Below are 22,455 nucleotides of genomic sequence, written 5' to 3' on the forward strand. Positions count from 1 at the left end.
TACAATGTATGACTGTATTTGTTTCTCTGCAGCCAAGAAAACTCATTGGTTGCCTAATTTTTGCAGTGAGGGCAGAGCAAGGAGAAAAATAAAATTAGGAGGTTGTTTGTTCCCTTGATGAAAGGGAGTAAGTCTCTTTTCATCTGTTTGTTGAGATAGGGTCTTACCGTATAGCCCAGGCTAGCCTCAAACCCTCAATCTTCCAGCCTCTGTCTCCTGAATGCTGGGATTAGAGATGTGCATCCCCATCCCTGCCAACACTAAATCACTTTTATCTCAAGAAAATTTAGAGCCAGGAGTTGTGATGCACACACCCATAACCCAGCTTTCAGGAGCCTGAAGCAGAAGGCTTCCATGAGTTGGAGGCCAGTCTGAGCTACATAGTGAGTTCCAGGATAAGTAAGAGCCACATAGTTGAGACCCTGCTCCTTGCTCCCTGCTCCCTTGCAAAAAAACATGAAAAACATTTTATTGGTCTCAGATAAATATTACAACAGATTTAGGGATGTGTTGATTAATTCATCTAAGAGACAGGCAAGTTAATCACAGCACATCCATTTAGATGCCTAATGCTCTCTTAGAGCAGTAGCCCCAAATAGTCTCAAATCCCAAATTCACAGTTCCCACCGCTGCCTCCTCTGAACTGCCTTTTCCTGGCAGTGAGCTGGGGTGATGGGTTCCAGCTTGTGGAGCTGCACGGAGTGGAGGGACTGACTAAATGTGTGAAGAAGCCAGGGTCCATCTGTGTTTGTGTCAACAGCCAGCCTCTCTCTCTAGTCCCCCTTCATCCCGAGGGCAGCTCCCAGGTCAGCACATCAGTTCGTCACTCTGTACTGTAAGGAACATAACTCCTCAGATGCCCAGAGCTTCCTCGTGTGAGCTCTGTCTTGTTTGTTTTCTTTGGAAACACTGCCTTCTGGTTTTAGAAATCCTTCCTTGGAACACAAGGAAGACAGAATGCCTTGTCAACTGGCCTTGCCACCCAAGTTTAGTGGCTGGGGGTCAGCTGGCTCTAAGGTGCTCCCTTCTTTGGTGCTCAGTGTCTAAGGTGACTGTAAATGTCCTTCCTTCTCTGTCTAGGTCAAAGATTACAGGCTGTTTCCATTAAAGACTTGGCCAGCCTGAGCTGAGAGTTCATTTCCCGCCAGCCAGAAGTCTGTGCCCTGAGCAGTGAAGGGTGGAAATCTCCACAAAAGCCTTGCCAGTCCTAGGACAGCTGGATGGGGTGGAGGGTCACAGCTGACTACCTCTGACAGACGAGGGAATGTTCTGGATAACACGTCAGTGTGTTCATAGGAGAGCCGAGGGTCATTGCCCAACATACCACCTTTCTGCAGATGGAAGTCGTGGGGGCCATAAACAATCCCCCACCATCAGGGTAGCAAAAGTACTTACAGTACATGGGTCAGTTCTCTCTCTTTGCTTTTCTTTTTTCTTCTTTTCTTTTGAGATAAGGTCTTGTTCACCCAGGCTAGATTCAAACTTGCAATCCTCCTGCCTCAGCCTCCCAAGTGCTGGACTGACAAATGTGCACCACCATACCACACCACACTCAGTGGATTTCTTGACTTTTTTTTTCTTCTGGAAATTGTAAAGCATCTTGAGTGAATGGTGCTGAGGCTGGAACCCAGGGGCTCGTACATGCTGCACACACACCGTACCACTGAGCTGCATCCTCTAGCCCTGGAAAGTGTCCCTTGAGGCATTAATCAACCACATTTGATAAGCCAGTTTCAGTGAGCTGCCCAAAGTTGGGAGGAGGATCGAAGGACTTCCTTACAATTCCAGCCACACAGTGTTGTTGCTTCTTGAGTTAATAACAGCCTCGGCTTTTCAGATGTGGGAGAATTGTAGGCAAAGAATCTCGATGAAATAGCAGCTGTTTATGAACATGTGCATCAGTTATAAAACAAGGCCAGAAGCCACATTAAAACCCCATGCCTGGGCCAGTGGGGTGCTCAGGGGGTGAAGCCACTTACTGCTAAGCCTAGCGACATGAGCTGGATCCCTGGGACCCCATGTACTAGAAAGAGAACTGATTTCCCACATTATCTGTTGTCTGACCTCCACATGCATAGCATGGCACATTCGTGTCTCCCCTACTCCTCTCCCGGCCCCGCCCCCCCCCCGATAATTAAATGTAAAAACTTTAAAACCCCATGCCTACAGTGGAAAAACGGCTTAAAGACATGTTTAAATGCTGGAAGGCGAGAAAAACCCCGAGTTTCAAAATTGGCCGCCTTTTCTCCTCCTCCTCCTCCTCCTCCTTCTCCTCCTCCTCCTTTTTATTTTTTCTGTATTTTCTGGGCTTTGCCACCCTGCACTTTTATACAGAAAATAATATCAAAGAAAGAGTCCACTTTGTTCCTAAAAAATGACCAATGAGTGAGGCACCAATGGCAGAAACACAAGGCTCTGGGGTGGGCGTGGCTACGCCGGAAGCGGGTCTTCCGGCTTCCTCCTTTGCCTTAAGGTCAGAGAGCGCGTCCTTGGGGTGTGGGATGTGAGATGTGGGATGATCGACTTAGACGGGGGAGGGAAGGGGCTCCAGTGAGCATGGCTGGGGCGCCTCCTAAGTCTGCACAGGTCTGCTCCAGATCCCTCTCTGGAGTCACGTGAGCTGGCAGAGGTGCGAGCCCAGAAACACAGCTACTGTAATAAGGGGTGCGCGTCACAGGCCACCTGTCCTTGCCAGTATCCTTTGTCCCCTACTGTTAGAATCCAGTGTCATCTACTTCTACAGTGGGTGTGACAGAAAGTTCAGTTAGCCTGAAGTGTTCAAGCCTTTCCTCCTCCCTGGGATATTTATATCTTGACCTAAAATTCCGAAAGACAGCTGTGAGTGCTTGCCCAAGGTTCTGCTTTAGGCCTCCTGGCTCGCTGGCTCAGCCACAAGGATGCTCTCTATAGGTTGGGGGGGCGGGGGGTAGCCAATTGAAGGCCATCATGGGAACCCTCTTCATTTCAGATGGGAAACAGGCCTAACAGAGCCAAGGGGTACAGGGCAGGTGCCTGTCCCTGTCACACAAAGCCTCCCGAAATTCTGACTTCCTTGAGAAGGAGACAGAAAAAAAGAGAGGCACGGCACGGGGAGGGGGGGGGGGGTAAGGGGTAAACAGAAAAGCAGGGGAGGATAAAAAGGGCAATAGCGAGGTGGAGATAATTAGATGTTACATGTTTACATGAGATGGTCATAATCACTGTGTAATTAACACACGTTGATAAAAATGATTTCTGCCACTCCCCCCAAAAGCCGTTTTGATATGTAATCCACATATCGTAGAATCCACTCATTTAAAGTGCACAGTTTGTGGCTGGAGAGATGACTCGGCAGTAAGAGCACTTGTTGTTCTTCCAAAGGACCGAGTTTGGTTCCCAACCCCACTTCTGAAGACTTGACAACTGTCCATAACTCCAGCTCCAGGACCTCCAATGCCCTCTGTTGGCTGCCTCAGGTACCTGTGCATACCTTCCTTAGGTATGCATGCGCTCATACACACCTCCCCCACCCACTCCCCCACCCACTCCCCCACCCACCCCCACCCCCACACACATATAAAAATTAAAAGTAAATAGAGTGCATAATTTAATAGACTTTAGTGTGTTCACAGAAGGTGTAGATGTAACCAACTGTCTTATTAAATAAGAAACACAGAACCAATGTAAAAGAGAAAGCCGAGAGGTCAGAGCTCAGAGCTAAAATCTCACCCTTCCTCCTGTGGTGGTCCTAGCTCTCCGAAAGAGACCTACTTCCTGTGTGTATGTCTTTTCATAGTCTTTTTGTTCTGCCTTCTCATTGGTTGTAAATCCAAACACGTGACTGCCTCGTCACTGTATGTACAGCCCTCTAGGTCTTAAAGGAGTATGTCTCCAATGCTGGCTGTATCCCTGAACACACAGAGATCTATGGGATTAAAGGCGTGTGCCACCACCGCCATGCTCTGTCTATGGCTCTAATAGCTCTGACCCCCGGGCAACTTTATTTATTAACACACAATTAAAATCACATTTCAGTACAATTAGAATACCACCACAAGAAGGTATAGCCATTATCACAATTTTATTAATAAATGTTTTATTATGTTCATTCATGTGTATTTTATTACATCTACTTATACATACATGTGGAAGTCAGAGGGCAGCTTTCACGGGTCACTTCTCCTCTTCTACCGTGAGGGTCCAGGGATCGAACTCAGGCTGTCAGGCTTGGCAGCAAGCCCCTTACCCACTGAGCCATCTCGCCAGCCCTACATTTAATTTTAGAGCATTTTCAACACCCTCCCCTCAAAGACATCCTGTGCCTCTTAGCTGTCCCCTCATATTCCCCTAGCTCTCTGTAAGCCCTGATGTACTTTCTGTCACTATAAATTTACCTGTGCTGACCATTCATGTAGTCTTCTGGACTGGCTTCTGCCACTTAGTGCTCTCAGGGCTCATCTGTATTGCAGCATGTATCCCACTTCATTCCTGTTTATTGCCAAATAATATCCTGTTAGAAGGACATGGCATATCTTATCTATCCATCCACCAATTGGTTCACATGGGTTGTTTCCACCTTTTAAAAAATAAAATATCTTTTTTTTTTTTTTTTGAGACAGTGTTTCTCTGTGTAGTTTTGGTGCCTGTCCTGGATTCCTGGATCTCGCTCTGTAGACCAGGCTGGCCTCGAACTCACAAAGATTTGCCTGGCTCTGCCTCCCGAGTGCTGGGATTAAAGGCGTGCGCCACCACTGCCCGGCTAGAATATTATTATTATTATTATTCAGCAATTTCATCTCCCAATCCCAGCTTCATGTCCTGTCCTTTTCTTTTCTTCCTTTCTTTCTTCCTTTTCTTCCCTTTCTTTCTTCCTTTTCTTCCCTTTCTTTCTTTCTTTCTTTCTTTCTTTCTTTCTTTCTTTCTTTCTTTCTTTCTTTCTTTCTTTCTTTCTTTCTTTCTTTCTTTCTTTCTTTCTTTCTTTCTTTCTTTCTTCCTGTGTGTATAACCTACTGAGCCCGTCAGTGCTGCCTATGGGAATGCTGACGAGGCGGTGGGCTTGATCTTGTGTGGGTCTTGTGCAGGTCCCCACAGCCGTGATGAGTGCAATGGTCATGTCATGTCCAGTAGACGCATCTTACAGCACTCCTCCCTGTCCTCCAGCTCTTCCGTTCTTTCTGCCTCTTCTTCTGCGATGTCCTCTGAGCCTTAGGGTAGGGGAGTGTTCTTATAGATGCCCCAGTTTGGGCTGAGTACTCAAAGCTACTTGTTCTCAGCACTTTGACCGGTTATAAGTCTGCCGTGTCTGATGATAACTGCGGAGAGATGCTTTTACGGCTAAGGTTGAAGGCAGCACTAACTTATGTATATAAACATAAATATTTAGAAAGTGGGTTGGCAACACGTCCATTCAGCAAGACCACGGTAGAATGTTCCCTCCAGGGCCTGTGACATCCTGAGCTATGGGTATTTATACCAGGCATAACTTCCCTCTGATAGAGTAGGCCTCAAATTCAACCCAAAGCTGTTGGCTGCCCCCATAACCTGTGTACCACTTTTGCATTGATAGGCGCATCTTGTCTGGTAGGTTGGTATTATAGCATGTAGAGGTTCCCACAGGGTAATACTGCTGATGACTTTTCTCCTCCAGAGGCCTACAGAGTACCTTCTGGCACTATAAAAGCTAGGAGGAAGTTTCCAGGTCAGTTCCAACTGGATTTCTCTGTGTCCTGCAACCAATATGTGTTGTGTCATTAGTAATTGGATCTAACCATCTAGTTATGGTGGGCAACTAAGAGTCTGTGTGTTGGGGTGGAGGACCTCAGGGGCCTCCTAACCCATTACTCATAGGGAGATGTCCCATGCCCAACCCTGAGATTCTTATTTAATGGCATGTCTTCTGGGAGAATTATCATCCACCCTGCAGGGTAGCTGTATTCAAACTCCTCCTTTAAAAATGTTTTCAATTAGTTCACAAAGCTGTGGGTCTCCATACATTCTTAGTTTTGTCTAGCTAACCCTAACTCACCCTTCCCCTGTATTTCCAGTTTTTGATTATAATGGATATTGTTGATGTAACCATTCATATGTAAGTTTTTGTGTGGATGTTGATTTTATTTCTTTCTGGTGTATGCATGACAGTAGAATTTCCAGGTCACATGATAACTGTTTAACTTCTAAGGACCTCCCAGGCTGCTCTCCAACACACTGCCCCAATTCATATCCCTGTATACATCCTTCCAATTTTTCCATCTCTTCATTAATATTTGTTAGCTTTCTCTAAAAATGTTTTTATGCATATGGGTGTTTTGCCTGTATATATGTATGTATGTGCACCATGTGTGCCTGGTGCCAGTGGAGGCCAGAAGGAGGTACCAGATTGCCCTGGACCTGGAGTTAGAGACGATGCGAACATGTGGGTACTCTAAATCAAACCTGGGTCCTCTAGGAGAGCAGCCAGTGACCTTAACTGCCAAGCTGTCTCTCTAGTCCCTAGGTGCCTTTTAAATTGTAGCTATCCTAGTGATTATGAAGTGACTACTGTGTGTGTGTGTGTGTGTGTGTGTGTGTGTGTGTGTGTGTGTGTGTGGCAGAGGGGGGAGGGTAATGGTGGGTGTGGAGGTCAGAAGACAGCATCGGGTGGCCTGCTCTGTCACTCCCCGCCTTACTCCTTGAGATAGGAGGGTCTTTCACTGAAACTGGAGGTCGGCGGGTGGCCAGAAAGCCCAGTGATCCTCGTGTCTCTGCACTCCACAGAACTGGTGCTAGGGTTTTTGTTTTGTTTAGTTCTCTTGTTTGTTTGTTTGTTTGTTTTATATGTATCTTGGCTCTGGATCCAGGTCCTCATGCTTATAAGGCAAACATTCCGTCCAGCCTCCCCCCCCCCATTATGATTTAAGACTGCTTTTTTCAAGCCCATGTACTCAGAAACCCTCATAGACATCCCCTTATTTGTAAGATCTTTGCTTGGTCCTCAAGTTTACATCCAATATATCCCAATGCAAAAGTCTCTGTCAAAGGCCAAGCTCACTGTCTCAACCAAGATGCAGACCTCTGCCACAGGAGGCTCTGCTCTCCCGGTCAGAGCAGACTCTGCTGAGAAACCGGGTCATTTGCCTTTCCTGTTGTCCATCTTGAAGTTCCTGGCTGACTGTATTTATTCACTCTCAGCTGAGGCTAAAGCACACTGACCTCCCACTGGGAAGTCCTGTTTCAGTTCTGAGTACATGCTCACGGAGTTCTAGGGGGTAATGGGATTGGAAGAGAAGTAGATGCTGTTTCAGGGCCTTGGGGTGAAAAACGTGGAGATGAATATTCTTTGTATTCTGAGTTCTGATTGCTTAGCAGTGAAGGGATCACTGCCAGGGTTAAGTTGGGAAGTCTCCTGCAAGTTTCCTTGACTCAAATCCTGTGACCAGAACAGGGTTTCTTAAACTTTTCTCATTAGCAACCCGTTTTGGCCTCAAAACTCAAGTAAGAAGTTTTGCTTTTTTCTTTTTTTGGTTTTTCAAGACAGGGTTTCTCTGTGTATCCCTGGTTGTCCTGGAACTCGCTCTGTACACCAGGCTGGCCTTGAACTCACAGAGATCCACCTGCCTTTGCCTCCCAAGTGCTGGGATTAAAGGAGTGCACACCACAGCCTGACTGGCCCAAGAAATTTTTACATGACCTCAAGCATATATGTGTATAAAATATGTATGCATATCAAGCATTTACAGATAATATATTGTACATTTGTTTTAAAATAATTCATGGGTATAATCTTAACATTTATTGAAAACAATAAAAATTTCACATTAATGACATGGACGGGCTTGTTTCTTTTTACATAAGTAATTAAATCTCAGCTGAATATGTGATATTGCAGGACATAGATCATCTTAAATGTTTTTCAGAATTCATCAATAATTTGATTTTATAATTGTTGGTGCCAAAATACTACTTCATATAAATGTGTAATACAAACTGGCAGAGTATGTTAAGACCATTGTTTTGTTCAAATCCCAAACCAAAGTTCATTTAACCATTTTTAAAAGAAATTCAAATCAGCAACCCAGACAGCAATTTCTAAAATCAACAGTTCTAACACAAGACAGTGTCAAGGAATACCAATTTGATACTAACATGAGGAATGTAGGAAGATAGTAAACGTTTCTGTTTCCTGTTAACTGTTACTTTTCTGTAAGAGCGGGAAAGTGTGTACCGGAAGAACCCTGCCGTTCATGGCATACGGTACTGAGCCAAGGTGCTCAAAGGCTGTGTGTGTTGGTGCTGTGTGGCATGATAGCATGCATGGTAAAGTGTGTGTGTGTGTGTGTGTGTGTTGTGTGTTCAAATCAAGGCTGCAGTCACCTCAGAGTCCTTAAGTGCTTCACTTAGAATTGATATTTGCCTGTTGTGAACTCAGAAACTTTATATTGTTGCCAACTTTTTGTGACCCCTATTCAGTTACATGATTCCCTGTGTGGGTGACAACATACAGTTTAAGAAACTGCGATTAGAATAAGCTACAGAAATACTCAAAGATGTTCCTCCCCTTACCAGCAGGTGGCGCCCTAGACACATGGTTTTCAGGCGCCCTTTCTAGCCAAGCTCCTTTCTCCTCATCCTCTGTTCTTTGCCAGGTCTATGTGCCCTCTCTATCAACCATTCCAACTCCTACCTGGCATATCCTGGAAGCCAGACTACAGGAGAGATTGTTCTCTATGATGGAAACTCCCTGGTAAGTTCACCGCGATCCCTGGTGCACCACCCCGCCCGCCCTGGCCAGCTGGTGAATAGACTTAGATAAGGAGTCCCTGTTGCAGTGGGGTGAGCTGGGGGGGGGGGGGGGCGAGTTCTCTGGTCACAGCAGTTGGATGAGGAGAACAAAATGTTTGTGTTGAGGCTCACAGTATCAGTCAACATCACTGTGAGGCAGGTGCCGGAACAAGGCCAAACACCTGCCCAAGGTGGGATCAATGAGACAGTCTTGTATTCCCTCCCTCCACTCCCTGCAACTTCCTAGAGCATCACCCAGCAGGGCAGAGGCACTCTGGGAAACCCCTGAAGAAGAAAGCACAAAGAGCCCCTAACAGCCTGACTCTGTATCAGGCACATGGCTGCTCATCCACCTTCCCTAAGGCAGGGAAAGGAACAGACATAAGTTAACCCTCTTCTTCGCCCCCCCCACACACACACACGCAAGCAAGCACACACGCATGCACGCACACACGCACGCACGCACGTACCCATGCACGCGCACACACAGAGCTCAGGGAATGTCACAGAGGATGGGACAGGAAGGACATGAGGCCTAGAAGAAAGGGTGGATTGCTGTAGAACGCTGTCTTGGCGTCATAACGTGGCTGTCACACCCCCAGGCTCTCTGTGCCTTGCACCTGCCCTGACTGAGCCTGTCAGCACTCTGTCATGGAAGGTAGCTTCAAGAGAGCCAGCCCCATATAGGCTATTAATTTGCTGGGGGGGAGGGGGGTGGATATGTGAACATTTTCTTTAGTCGGATAGCCACTGCTGGGTTGTCCGTGCCCCTGTATGTGGCCGTGATTAAATTCATTGGTGACCCAAAACAGAGGGAGTTGGAGGCCAGAATACGACTAGCCAAGCTCGGTAGAAAAGGGCTTTCGGCTTACAGGCAAGGGGCCCCTGGAGAGCAGGCAGACAAGGCAGAGAGCGAGGAGGGGGGAATTCCTCCCCCCGCTTCACCAGCACCGATCTCCACTTCTCCCCACACCAACAGAAAACAGTGTGCACCATCGCTGCCCACGAGGGAACACTGGCCGCCATCACCTTCAACTCCTCGGGCTCCAAACTAGCAAGCGCGTCTGAGAAAGTGAGTGTGCTCTGGCTTCTCCTCCTGTGGGGGCTTGCAGGACTCCCGCTGAAGTGCCCACATTGCGGCCGGAACACGGTGATGGCCGTGTGGAGACTGACTGGTCTCTAGGCCTGCTCAGAAGTGGTTTCTGAGCAAGACTATCTGGGCCCTGCCTGTTGTGGTCTGTCAGTGAATTTGTCGTATCAAATGGTGACATTATTCAAGATGCAAGACACTTTGCATAAAAACTTGTGGTCTTATTGAGAAACGCATGTGCCTGTTGTCCCCAGATAAGGATTGATGTTACATGTGCCTGTTGTCCATAGATAGGGAGAGAGATTGGACTCTGTTGACCAGAATAAATAAAGTGACTAGGTTATATTCCAAATGCCATGCAAAGCAGATATATTTTGATAAGCAGAGATAGAATAGTCTAGAAAATCAGAACAGTTTGTGACACCCCCCCCCCATACACACAACCATGCACACACTGAAAGAGACTTGGACAAGGATAGGAAGGGAAAGACAGTATTTAACACATGTTCCAAGAATTCTTATTTGGTACATATACAGATAAAAATGCCCTTGTGCCCAGTGATTTGTGCTTCCTCCTCAGAGACAGGTGTTCAAAGCCAGTAAAGCAAACTGCCCTGAAAAGAGACATTTCTGTGTGAAGCATTTGTGGTTGGAAAAAGTCCACCCGCTTTCTCTTCCAGGGCACCGTCATCCGAGTGTTCTCTGTACCTGATGGGCAAAAGCTCTATGAGTTTCGTCGAGGAATGAAAAGGTCTGTGCTCAGCGTCGGTCCCGTTTTAAAATCATTCCTGGCAGCCATCTAGGGAGAGGAGAGAGGCAGGCTCTGTGGCCTCCTCTTCTAGAGATTAAGGTGCTTTCCGCGTAATTAACTCAGGGCTACACTGGGGGCTTTCTAAAACCTGAAGTCAGAGCAGACTTAATGCAGGATCCGGCAGATTTGTCCATGGGAGGCCAGCATGGAGAAGGCAGAGAGCCAGTGAATCACAATCCGGAAGCAATTTCTGCTTCTTTCCACAAATGAGAAATAAAGGCCCACATCAAATGTCAGTGGCTGGGACCTTTTTGGCTATGGGTTTTGTAGCTGCATCTGTTGAGAGCAGCTGGGAGATGTCTCATGCTAAGAAAGCAGATTTCCCATCCACTGGCTGGGAGAAAGGGCCAGGCCCTGTGTGTGTTCGTACCTAAGACCATGACTCTCCCCGAATCTCTCCTGCATTGCTTTTTAAATATGAATAGCATGACGTTGAAGGGGTTGTAAGCCTTGTCAAGGCACATCTTCATTTCCTCATGTAGCTGCTCTTAGAATCTCTGTAAAGAGATGACCCTCGCTGTTCCAGCTTATTGGCCTGTGTGTTGCTGTCTCTAGGTATGTGACAATCAGCTCTCTAGTGTTCAGTATGGACTCGCAGTTCCTGTGTGCCTCCAGCAACACGGAGACCGTGCACATCTTCAAGCTGGAGCACCTGACTGACAGGCAAGTGCAGCACCGTGTGCAGAATACCTGCCAGCCTGAAGGGACAGGTCCCCGGTTATGCTGCAGGCACTGGCGCTCACTCTAAACCTGCTGCTCTGCTGCTCTCAGTGTGGGAGAGTGTGCGCCCGCAGAACGTCCTGGGGTGTCTGTCCCTCACAAAAGCAAAAATCTGGGTCTACAGTCCCCACTTTACATCTCAACTCGGCCCCTTTGGAGCTCTGAGACTCTGGGAAGCTTGTTCAGTCTCCCAGAATCTCACTTTCCTCACCGGTAAAAACAAGCATAATAATTGTGTTTGCACCTTAAGCTTGATGTGCGGACTCAGTAAGTTCGTTGTTGATCTAAAGTGTTTTGTGGAGAGCCAGATGCCAGCATGCTTAAGCTGGTGTAGCTGTTAACCAGTGGAATGGCAGCGTGTTTAGTGTCCATGTGGCCCCCAGCAGGGACTGCTCTGCAAGCATGTTCCCTCCGTGGAGAACCCTGACATTCTTTGTCTTAGTTCCCGCCTCATCTCTGTGGCCATCAGACCTTCCAGAAGTGTGATGAGAGGAAAGGTTCCATCAGGTATCAACCCATCGTGGGAGTGGGTTTGGGGTAGCAGGAGCTTCTGGCTGTGGCTCTTCTCATCTTTGCAGACCAGGGACAGAGAGGACCTTCAAAGACCCACTCCCCTGGGACCTACTTCCCCTAGCCCAGTCCTCCCCTCCTAAAGGCACTGCTGCCATGTCAAAACAGGGCCACCAGCTTCAAAACATGACCCCAGGGAGACTTTTTTTTCTTTAAGCCTGAGAGTCTTATTCTGCACATTTCCTCCTATTTCATCTGCCTTCCGGACTCTGCTTCACAGTCTCCAATCTTCAGTGGCTTGTGAAGCTTCTGCCTGTGGTGGCAGCCTGGGCCCTAGAGGCCCACCCAGCCCTTACCTTTACCACTGAGGCGCAGCAGCCGGGCAGGTGCTCCCAAGACCCCTCCCCCCAACCTCCCAGCCCGTCAGTCACCAGTGTTTAAGACAGGAAACTCATCACCCTCTCCCAGCTCTGCTCTGTGTGAGTGGCCAGCAGTGGCCAGGGGCAGAACCTTGAGTTCTCACCTTGTCTGTGAAGTGTGGGTGTGTCTTGGGCAGTATGGCTTCCATTTGGAGCTTAGTCCTGCCTCACTGGCTGCTGCCCTTGTCCACATCTTCAACTTCCTTATGTTTCTATGTAACCTCACTCTTCCCAGCTCTCTCTTTAACCAGTTGTGGTGTGAGATAGTACACACACACACACACACACACACACACACACACACGTCTGCTCAGCTCCAGAAAGGGAAACCACGACAGCTGAAGTAACAAACGCACTAAGAGCCAGCTTGGTGAACCAGTGAGTTTTTTACTGGGATGCTAACAGGAGCAGAGATGACTCAAATGCTGCAGCCACATTATGAAAAGGCCACCAAGCAGGTCTGATGGTTTACACAGTGGTAGCCCCAGAGAGATCTCCTTGGGGCAGCTGGGCCGGCCACAGTCCCTTCCCCCAGCAGTTCAGTGCTTCTGTAAGGCCTTCAAAAATTGTGCAAGTCTCCACCTTCCCAAAGGTGAGGGTTTATTCACCCCTGAGTCTAATTCCCCTCTTTCCCTCCTGGGGAGAATGTTTCAATGCAGAGGGATCCACCACACAGCACTGCCCATTGGTGTGTTCTTGCGGGATCAGTCTTCTGGAAGTGCTCCTTTGAACATGGTTCCTCCTTCTCAGACTCCTTTATTCTCTTTTCCTCTCAATAACAAAATCTCAGCTCCCCCTTACCTGCAGAGTCCCGCAGTCACTGCCCCACAACCCCCAAAACCCCTCCACCTAAGAGACACCATCATTAAAGAAACCATACACATCTCATATGCTTGTCTGTCAACTTCAGTTCTGAGGAAGCAGGCCAGAGGATTCATGATTGTTCCTGCCTTCCAAATGAGGAAACAGAAAACAGGATGCTGAGGACCCTCATCTGCCTCTCTCTGCTCTGTGGTCCTCTGTGGCTCCTGTCTGAACTGTGTGCTTAGCCACTCAGGTTCCTTTGCTTTGTATACATCAGCACTGTGCCCGACCTTAATGTTATTCCTCTCGCTAGATCCTAACTCTGGGTCCATCAGTACAGATATGTCTGAGAGTGTCCCTTTCAGTCAGGAATATCAAGGCCCAGAGAGGTTAGTCTGAAGACCACGTGGCCAGTTGGTAACAGTATCCCACCAGGATCAGGTCCCACCTACAAGTGGCCTCATAGCAGATGCTCCCTGATATAGGACACTAAGATGGCAGTGTTGCTCATTCATGGACCTCCTTGGAGACCTTGAGATGAAGTTCAGTGAGTGCAGGGTACCTCGCAGATTCCTGTGGTGCACCTGAGCATTGTGAATGCTGGGTACCACAGGGCTCCAGACCCATAATGAGACACCACCTCGAGTGTCTTGCCTGGAGGCTTGCTTCCTACTCAGTCTGGCTCAGGAAGCCTTCACAGGGTTCTGTCTGTTCTTCCCTGAACCCCATTTGGGCTTGTGAGCTCCTTTTACAGGGTGCAGATATCTCTTCCATCTGAATCTCTACCTTTGCCCTCTTTTGGAAATCTAGGAATCGGACTAATGGTCAGAAACACTCTCTACTGAAAGAAAGCAGTAGCACAGGGTACCTCTTACCAGGCTTACAGGCTTCTGAAGGACATGCAGGTCCCGATGCTCTTTAGTTGTTATTGCTGGAATAATGTGTCTCTGGCTGGAACACTGTGCTCAGGCACCAGCCTCTGCCTGCTGAGGCCACAGCCCAGGCCCACCCTTGCCTCTGCATTGCCTCCCCTAGCCGCCCAGAAGAGCCTTCCACCTGGAGTGGCTACATGGGAAAGATGTTCATGGCAGCTACCAACTACCTCCCCGCCCAGGTGTCGGACATGATGAACCAGGACAGGGCTTTCGCCACAGGACGCCTGAACTTCTCTGGGCAGAAGAACATCTGTACCCTGTCCACGTATGTACAGTGCCACCAAACTCACAGATGTATTTTCCCAGGATGTGGAAGCCCTAAATGTATGAAAAGAAAAAAGGCAGGGCTGGGAAGGTGGCTCAGCGCTTATGAGCCCTTACTGCTCTTGCAGAGGATCCAGGTTCAGTTCCCAGCACACTCATCGGGTGGCCCACAGCTGCCTATAACTCCAGTTGGAGGGATCTGCCGCCCTCTTCTGGCCTCTGCATGCACTGCATGGGTGTGGTACACATACAGACACGCAAGCACACACATACACACATAAATAAAAGAAAAGCAAAACAGCCCCAAGAAAGGGCGAGCAGACTCTGTTTGCTGGTTTTAATGTGGATTCTCAGGGAGCAGCTGGGAGTTGGCATGTAAATATCAAATCTTGGTCCCAATGACAGTGCCTTACAAACAATCTTTGTTTATGTAAGACAAAATAATGGAGCCAGGCGGTGGTGGCACATGCCTTTAATCACAGAACTTGGGAGGTAGAGGCCAGCCTGGGCTACAGAGTGAGTTCCAGGAAAGGCGCAAAGCTACACAGAAACCCTGACTCAAAATGATGATGATGATGATGATGATGATGATGATGATGATGATAGAGTTCCAGCTTAATAGCCTATGTGGCTGACAGGTGTCTTAATTTAATAAGCTTAGGGCATTTGTTAGAAAATCAAAACCAACAAAAACTGAGCTGGGCATGGCAGTCCACATCTGTAATCCCAGCACTCAGGAGACCCGGCCAGGGGCTTTGCAAATACAGTGCCAGCCCAGAATATGCATCAAAATCCTGTCTCAACAGACAAGAAAAAGAATAATTTTAGGGGCTAGGGAGATAACTCAGTCAATAAAATGCTTGCCCCAGAAGCGAAAAGACTGGAGTTGGAGCCCCAGACCCCACATGAAACAGCTGGATGTGGAAGCATGTGCTTGTCATCCCACCACAGAATGGTGGAAGCAGGTGGGTCCTTGGGGCCCTCTGGCCTAATCAGTGAGTACCAGGCCAGTAAGAAACTCTGTCTCAAGAGAAGGGGGCCCTCTGGCCTCTGCATGCATGCTCACTTGCATACATGTAAACACATGTTTATAAACCTAGATGGTAAGCCAGCTGTATTCTGTTCCACTTTCCATCACTGTTGAAGTCAGAGACACAAAATATAGAGACCACATTCCATCTAGGGACACCAATATGCTGGCCGTAGCCATCCGCGGTGCTGTTGTCTATGTACATTACCTTTGTCCCATCCCATACAAAACCCAGAAACAGTCCTGAGAGTAGATGATCAGTTAGGGATGTAAAGGCATGTCCAGAAGTCCCAACTCTGGACCACTGGGCTAAGGGTTTCTCAAAGGCAGAAGTGCTGGAGACAGGGACAGGAGAGTGAGGCTTTGCCAGCCGACACCACATCTGTAGCAATCCATCACTTGTCTCTTAGGATCCAAAAACTGCCGCGACTGCTAGTGGCCTCCTCCGATGGACACCTTTACATCTACAATCTGGACCCTCAGGATGGAGGAGAGTGTGTCTTAATCAAAACCCACAGGTGAAGATTCTAATTGCCAAACAGCTGTTCAGGAACAGGTGTGCAGAGCTGTCTCTGTGTTGGGGACAGTGACCTGCTCCAGGGTTCTTGCTGCTCCTGCTCCCTCCTGGTGTCTCTATAGCAAGCCCCCAGCAGGCTTTGCTTCAGCCCAGTCTCACTGTCAGGTACCCCCCCCACCCCACCTACTGTCTGTCCCCTTTGGAACAGAGCCCAGACACAAAACATACCCCAAATGAGTTGCCCCCCTGCTCAGCCCTTAAGAACACAGTGAATAGTCAAAAATGTTCACAGAATCAGATTTCAAAGTTCCTAGAATTCTGTGACATGTGTAGGCTGACCAGTGGTGGACTGGATTCTGTGAGCTGGATTCGTCTCGGCACCCCACCCACAACCTGGTGAGCATGTCTTGGCGTTCTTGCCTGAATGATCCAGAAGAGCAGAGGGCAGGGCTTTGCTTACTCGTGTAAGGGATGGGTCATGTTGAAGGTGCATGGCTGACCTGCTTGGGTACATGCTGGTCTTACAGTGCCCTGGCCAGTCTGTAATTTACCCTCAAATAGCAGAGCGAGAGCCACCTCGCCCTTTTCCGTGTGAAGGTGTTCTGGAGATGCGCTGCTGATTCTTTTGTTCTTCCTCTCCCTAACTGCTGCAAGTAGTTTGCTCAGCTCAGGAACAACAGAAGACAACAAAGAGAACGACCTCAGGCCTTCCTTACCTCCGTCCTATGCAGCAACTGTAGCAAGGCCCAGCACGTCCACAGCCTCCACTGTGCCAGGTGAGTGCCAGGCGGCCGGCTACAGGCTGCTGTTTATCTCAGGGTGACTCTCCGAGGTTGTTTCCTTGCTGTGAGACCTGGTAATAGTCTTCAGCCTTGGGTCCCTAACAGGTTTCCTTCCTTTCTTCCTTCCCTCCTTCCTTCCCTCCCTCCCTTTATCCTTCTCTCCCTCCTTCCTTCCTTTTTTCTTTTTTTGTTTTCTTTCTTTCTTTTAGACAGAGTCTCACTGTGTAGACCAGGCTGGCCTGGAACTCACTGTGTAGGCCAGGCTGGCCTCAAACTCATAAAAATCTGCCTGCCTCTGCCTCTGGGACTAAAGGCTTCAATTAATAAACAATAACCCTTCACTTCTTGAAGAATTCCAAAGAGCTGGAGTTTCAGATGGGAGGTGGGTGAGACCTGCCTGTCTCTTGGGGCTTAGGGACAAGCTAGTGAGAGGATTTAGACTCCCTCTGAGCTGTCCCTCTATCTGGGAGGCAGAGATGCGTCCACCCATTGCCTTCAGTCTCCCTTTTCCTCAGGTCCTGACCCTCCAGCACTCACCATGGGGTGCCACCTCTTTCATTTCTAACTCTTGCCCCCAGGTTACTCTGAGGACGGTGGGGCACTCCGAGGAGAAGTTATTCCGGAACACGAATTTGCAACGGGACCAGTGTGTCTTGACGATGAGAATGAGTTTCCCCCTGTGAGCATTCGGAACCCTTAACAGAGTTACTCCATCTGTATGCCTGGAAGAAAGCTTTGCCTCCCACAAGAGGCAAAGTCACTGGCCCGTACTCTAGCTCCTAACCACTAATCCTCTTTCAAATGCAGAGTTCTAGGGTACCCACTTTGCAGTTTCAGATCCCACGGGCTACCCAGTTGGTGTGGTGCTTGAAGCCTGACAGCATTACCATAACCAAATACTAACCTGGGTCACCAGAGACCCAGACTCCTTGCCTCTGCCTCTGTACATCCACTGCCTTTGCCGCTTGTGAGGTCGGGGTTTACGCCTGTGTCTGGTTTTCCGGAAGCACCTAGGAATGCCCTTGTAGAATGCTGCCTGTTACTTGTTATAGTGAGTGAGAGGGGCATGTTTGGGACTCTGAGCCGGCTGCAGGAACTGACCTGCACCCTGCCTGCAGCTCTGGCACTGCACTCTCGAGCATCCCCAGGAGCTGCGGGCACTCACCAGGAAACAGCATGTACAAAGCCAGTGTGGGTGGCATGGGCTCACCTGGACACCTTCGGCAAGGCTTCCTTCCCAGCATCCTACTTAAGCTGGCTGGCAGGGAGAGATGCCAGAGGTGGCTGAGCACCTGACTTGGCCTCTACCGACAGCTGGAGGAAGGACCCTCTCCTGACACCCTGGAGACTGTCAGGGCTCCTTAGCTGCTCCATCTTCAAGCAGTATGCACCCCTCCTGGGAACTTCAGTTAGAAAACACACTAGTGACTAGGGTGTGGCTCAGTTGGTCGAATGCTTGCCCGTGCATGAAGCCCTGGGTTCAGTTCCTAGCATCACATAAAACTGAACGTGGTAGTGCACACTTGTAATTCTAGTAGTTGGGAGGTAGAGGAGGGAGTATCAGACATTCAGAGTCATCTCAGCTACACAGTGAGCTCAAGGCCAGCCTGGGCTACCTGAGGCCTTGCCTCAAAAAGAAAAAAAAAAAAAAAAGTCCTAATAGGTAACTTGAAATCATTTCAGGTGGATACAATGCCATCAGGACTTAGGGAATAGAAAGGAGTGGTCCTGTGGACCCTGAAGTGGGTGAGGCCCCTTCTCATGTGAATAGGAGGTATTTATGACTTCCATATTGGCTTTGTAGATGGCAGTTTGAAATTTACACTTTTGGACTTTCATGGACAAATTGCCAAATATATTGCCGCCAAGCAACAGTTATATATTAATGATGGAAAGGAGTAGTTCTTTAAAAAAACCTAATTATGTATTTTAAGACAGCCATTGGCTGCTGCCTAACAGTTGCTGTCAAAACCAGTGGTGCCATTGGGCTCGATGCCCAACTTAGATGCCACCTAGAACTCTAAAAGTTTCTCTGAAAGTTCGTGGGTATTTAACTATTTAACTGGCATCACCTTCTCCAGGAGCCAGAGCACCCTAGGTCAAACTCTAGGAGACAAACATAACCAGAACGTCCTATTCTGCCAAGGTCTGATGCTCGCTTAGTTCTGTGTCGGCAGTCTTGGTAAAAATCTGAGACGGCTCTAGAAGATTGACACATCCTGGATCAGTCTTCGCTGCAGTCAGAGCAGAGCCTGCAGCCTCCTGTGTTTACAGAGTTAGAGTAACTTGAACATTGGCGTGTAGGCGGTAGTCCCTTGCTGGAAGAGTAAAACAATAACCCCGAGTAAGCTATTTCCTGGAGAGGAGGAGAATCAGAGACGCTTAATTTAAGAACTAGTGTTGAGGGGTATGGATTAATGATGTCCTATATGCCTAGCATGTAAGAGGCTCTGAGTTCCATGCTCAGCCCCCCATACATATGCACATGCATGTGCATGTACATGTGCACACATACACACATCCAAAACTACTAATGTTCAGGTGTGTCGTAGGCATGCTCACCTAAACACTGCCAGGTCATCAGGTACAAACCAGCTGTCCTATCTCCCTCTTAAGGAGCAAATTTGTGAAAGTTTAAACTTAAACTGCATTTCGAATTCTTGTCTAGGCTAGGGATGTGACTAGCTCAGTAGGCAATGGACTCTGGGTCCATCCCCAGCCTCAAAAAAAAAAAAAAAAAAAAAAAAAAGTTTATACACAAGAAATTCTCCCTGCCAGTAAGTGTTCATGAGAAAACAAGTTCCCAGAACTGTTAGAGTCCAGCTAAGCTGGCACAGTTTCTGGGTACCTGCAGGTGCTGGGCGTCACGGTGGCCACCAGGCCCAGCCCAACCCACAGCCTGCAGGAAGATGGAGAAGAGGAGCCAATGTTCTGACTGGGTCAGCAGCAGGCAGGCTTCTCGGTCTCCAGGCACAGGAGCAGAGGCGAGAGCGCTGCTGGGTTGCTGCTTGGTGCAGCCATTTCAGTCATGCCCCTGTAGCCTAAGTGTTGGACTGGGCTTGCTAGGAAAGCCTCTATCCCTGCCTGAATTCTGAATTGCATGCCTCTTGCAAATACTTTCCCAGAATCCATATCTTTACTCACAATTCTTTACAAGTTTCTGAGACTACAAAAGAATCTTGGGAGTCTCAGCTTAGCCAAAATCACTTCCCCTCTGGGTAAGAATACTGAGCTCACTGGTGGAGTCAGCCTCAGGCCCCTGGGCCTCTGCCTTAAGCCCATGAGTTGCCACTAGCTTCCTTTATAAAGTAGACTGCCACTCCCCTGCCCGCCCCAAACACCACTTTCCTCTTTGGGATTGACTTCGCTTCAAGACCAGCAAGAGAAAAGCAAGCTCATCATCTCATGCCCTGGGAAGAGGCTTCGAGACCAGCTTTTGCTTCGTTAGCAAGCCAGCATGCAGTCTGTTGATTCTGTGACACTAATATTAACCTTGTGAGCAAAAGAACAGCAACGCGGACCAAGAACCCATGCTGACATTTTGTGTTCTTTTTACAGTCATTTAGCAGTCAATGTTTACAGTAAGATGAGCCTTTTAAAAAAAAAAAGCACATGTACACAAGCACACGTGCACACATACAGTTTTTAAACAGTATTGTTGGAATCTGTGCCACCACTGTCCACACCTACATAAGGTGGGTGGACTTTCCCATGGCCATGAGTGCGGGTCAGTCTGTGGTCATATATAAACGTTTCAAAAGGCCCAGCCTCCCCTGCTGACCCGAATAGCACAGTCCCGTGGGTAACCCAGCCTCTTCCCTGAGTAAGAGTAAGGCCGTTCTGTTTTGATTTTGGTAGATAATCTTGTGCCGCGGAAGTCAGAAGGGCAAAACGAAGCAGTCCTGACAAGAAGCGCACCCCAGAAGTCAGGACACCCTTTCGGGTGGTTCTGGAGAGAACAAGGACAGTGGAAGAAACGGAGTGCAATCACTTGTGTGAGCAGAGAGGGAAGGGAGGCAGGAATCCTGGGTGCCTCGCTGCCTGAGCCATAGACCATGGTTAGCCCCCCACCCAGCCCCCTCAGCCTTGGCTGCCAGTGGGTGAGGAGAATGTTGGAGTCACATCATGCTATTTAAAATACCTTCAAGCCAGTGTAAATGCTAACTAACCATATTGGTATATAACCGGAATTTTATATTAAAAAGGGCGTCCTTGTCAAATATATGCTGTGTAAAAAAAAAATGTACTTAGTGGGAAATCCCTTTGAATTGTGTTTCTTGTATATTACAGACATAGAGAGAGAAACTATTTTAACCAGGCAAAGTATTTTTGCAGTGATTGGAATAAATCGTTTATTACCCTTGAGTCCCATTCAGGACACTAATTAAATAAAATCATGGCAATGCATTTGTGAGTTATTTACATTTTTTTGTTTGTTTGTTTTATTTCTTGGAAGTTTTAGGGGCTGGGAAGAAATCTTAAATGTTATTTTAAAAGTGTTGCCTACATGTATGTATGTATGTATGTATGTATGTATGTATGTATGTATGTGTACCACGTGAATGTCTGGCATCCTCAGAGGCCAGGGGAGAGTGGTGGGTCCCCTAGACCTAGTGTTATACACAGTTTAAGCCACCATGTAGGTGTTGGAAACTGACCCCAGATCCAATGCTCTTAACGGATGGGCCATTTCTTCAGCCCCAAACCCCTGAATCTTTATAGTATAGCCATGTAACATTTACATGAGAGAAGGACCATGAGTTCTTCTGCTCCAAGGCCTGGGAAGACCTAACTTTGGTTTAGCCCTGCGCTGCTCAAGGCATCTCAAAGGAACCCAGCAATGGTGTAGTCTCCCAGACCCTCCTCTACATCTCCTGAGCCAGATTCTGCATTTTGCAAGATTCCCTGGTGATCTGTATGTGTATTGAAGATGGCCAAGCTCTACATACCAGCCAGAATGAGTTTGTGAATGGTATGTTTCACAGTGACCAGTGAAACTGGGGACACAAGACAGAAACTAAAACATTAAGGACCTGCTTTGGGATCTGCTTGGTGCTGGGGATGCACAGGTGACTCCATATGTCACGTTAACCTTCAAAATCAACTTAAAATTAAGTCATTGCCCAAGCTTAAAACCTAGGACTTGGACCTGTGCCGTGACTCCATAGCCCACTAGTACTCAATCATGCCATGCCCACTGTATCAGCGCTTGATGCTTCTCAAACCTGCCTGTGGAGGGGGGGGGGGCGCAGTCTACACAGGGAGAGGGGAAGTGACAGCTTCCAAACCAGATTCTGCAACTTCCTTCCCAAAGTAGACATCCACGTCCAAAATGAAGTTTGGAAGTGAACCTAACCTGTCTGCAATTTCCAGATCACCTTTCTCACGGGAAAAAGAACGACCCGTCACACGGTTTGGCAGCGGCAGGCAATTTGGTAGGGGTCACAGCAGGGGGTCACTGAGGGATCCTGAGTGTAGTCCGCCTGGGAGCTGTTGTCATGAGCAATGTCAAGAAGGACATCGGCAAGAACCCTGGTGACCTTCGGCAGCACCACCTGGTACTCGGGGCTCCCTCTCTGTAGAGGCACAGCTTCTGCGGCATCATCTTCTAGGTTGAAAATGAGAGGGGACGCGTGGTGCTGCTCAGGACCCGTGCTCCCGTCACACGCTTTGGCTCCGCCTACAGGAAGGATGACCACAATTGTTAAACCCAACCTTTACCCTGAGCTGCAAAGGGGGATATCCATGGTTAACACACTAGCCCTGGATATTCAAATGACTGCTCTTCCTGCCAAATAAATTACCTTAAGATTCACGTCTGTCTTTCCAGTGATGAT

At 48.2% G+C, this 22,455-nt stretch overlaps 2 protein-coding genes across 5 annotated transcripts in view; one reads left to right on the forward strand and one right to left on the reverse strand.

Annotated features, from left to right (window-relative positions):
• Nucleotides 1-21,025, forward strand: part of Wipi1 (WD repeat domain, phosphoinositide interacting 1) — a 38,069-nt gene extending 17,044 nt beyond the window's left edge. The window contains exons 5-13 of the mRNA XM_028865255.2: nt 8,601-8,698; nt 9,716-9,808; nt 10,507-10,577; nt 11,193-11,300; nt 14,126-14,290; nt 15,730-15,837; nt 16,494-16,612; nt 17,197-17,297; nt 20,477-21,025. Coding sequence (XP_028721088.1) covers nt 8,601-8,698; nt 9,716-9,808; nt 10,507-10,577; nt 11,193-11,300; nt 14,126-14,290; nt 15,730-15,837; nt 16,494-16,612; nt 17,197-17,297; nt 20,477-20,524 — 911 coding nt within the window. The 3' untranslated portion in view covers nt 20,525-21,025. The remainder of the gene's footprint in view (nt 1-8,600; nt 8,699-9,715; nt 9,809-10,506; nt 10,578-11,192; nt 11,301-14,125; nt 14,291-15,729; nt 15,838-16,493; nt 16,613-17,196; nt 17,298-20,476) is intronic.
• Arsg (arylsulfatase G) overlaps nt 20,945-22,455 on the reverse strand; it is a 134,003-nt gene continuing 132,492 nt past the window's right edge. For all 4 annotated transcript variants that reach the window (XM_028865251.2, XM_028865252.2, XM_037201123.1 and 1 more), the window contains one exon: nt 20,945-22,298. In XM_028865251.2, the coding sequence (XP_028721084.1) occupies nt 22,024-22,298 (275 nt within the window). In that variant the 3' untranslated portion in view covers nt 20,945-22,023. The remainder of the gene's footprint in view (nt 22,299-22,455) is intronic.

Source organism: Peromyscus leucopus, chromosome 8b, assembly GCF_004664715.2.
Source record: "Peromyscus leucopus breed LL Stock chromosome 8b, UCI_PerLeu_2.1, whole genome shotgun sequence".
Lineage (NCBI taxonomy): Eukaryota > Metazoa > Chordata > Mammalia > Rodentia > Cricetidae > Peromyscus > Peromyscus leucopus.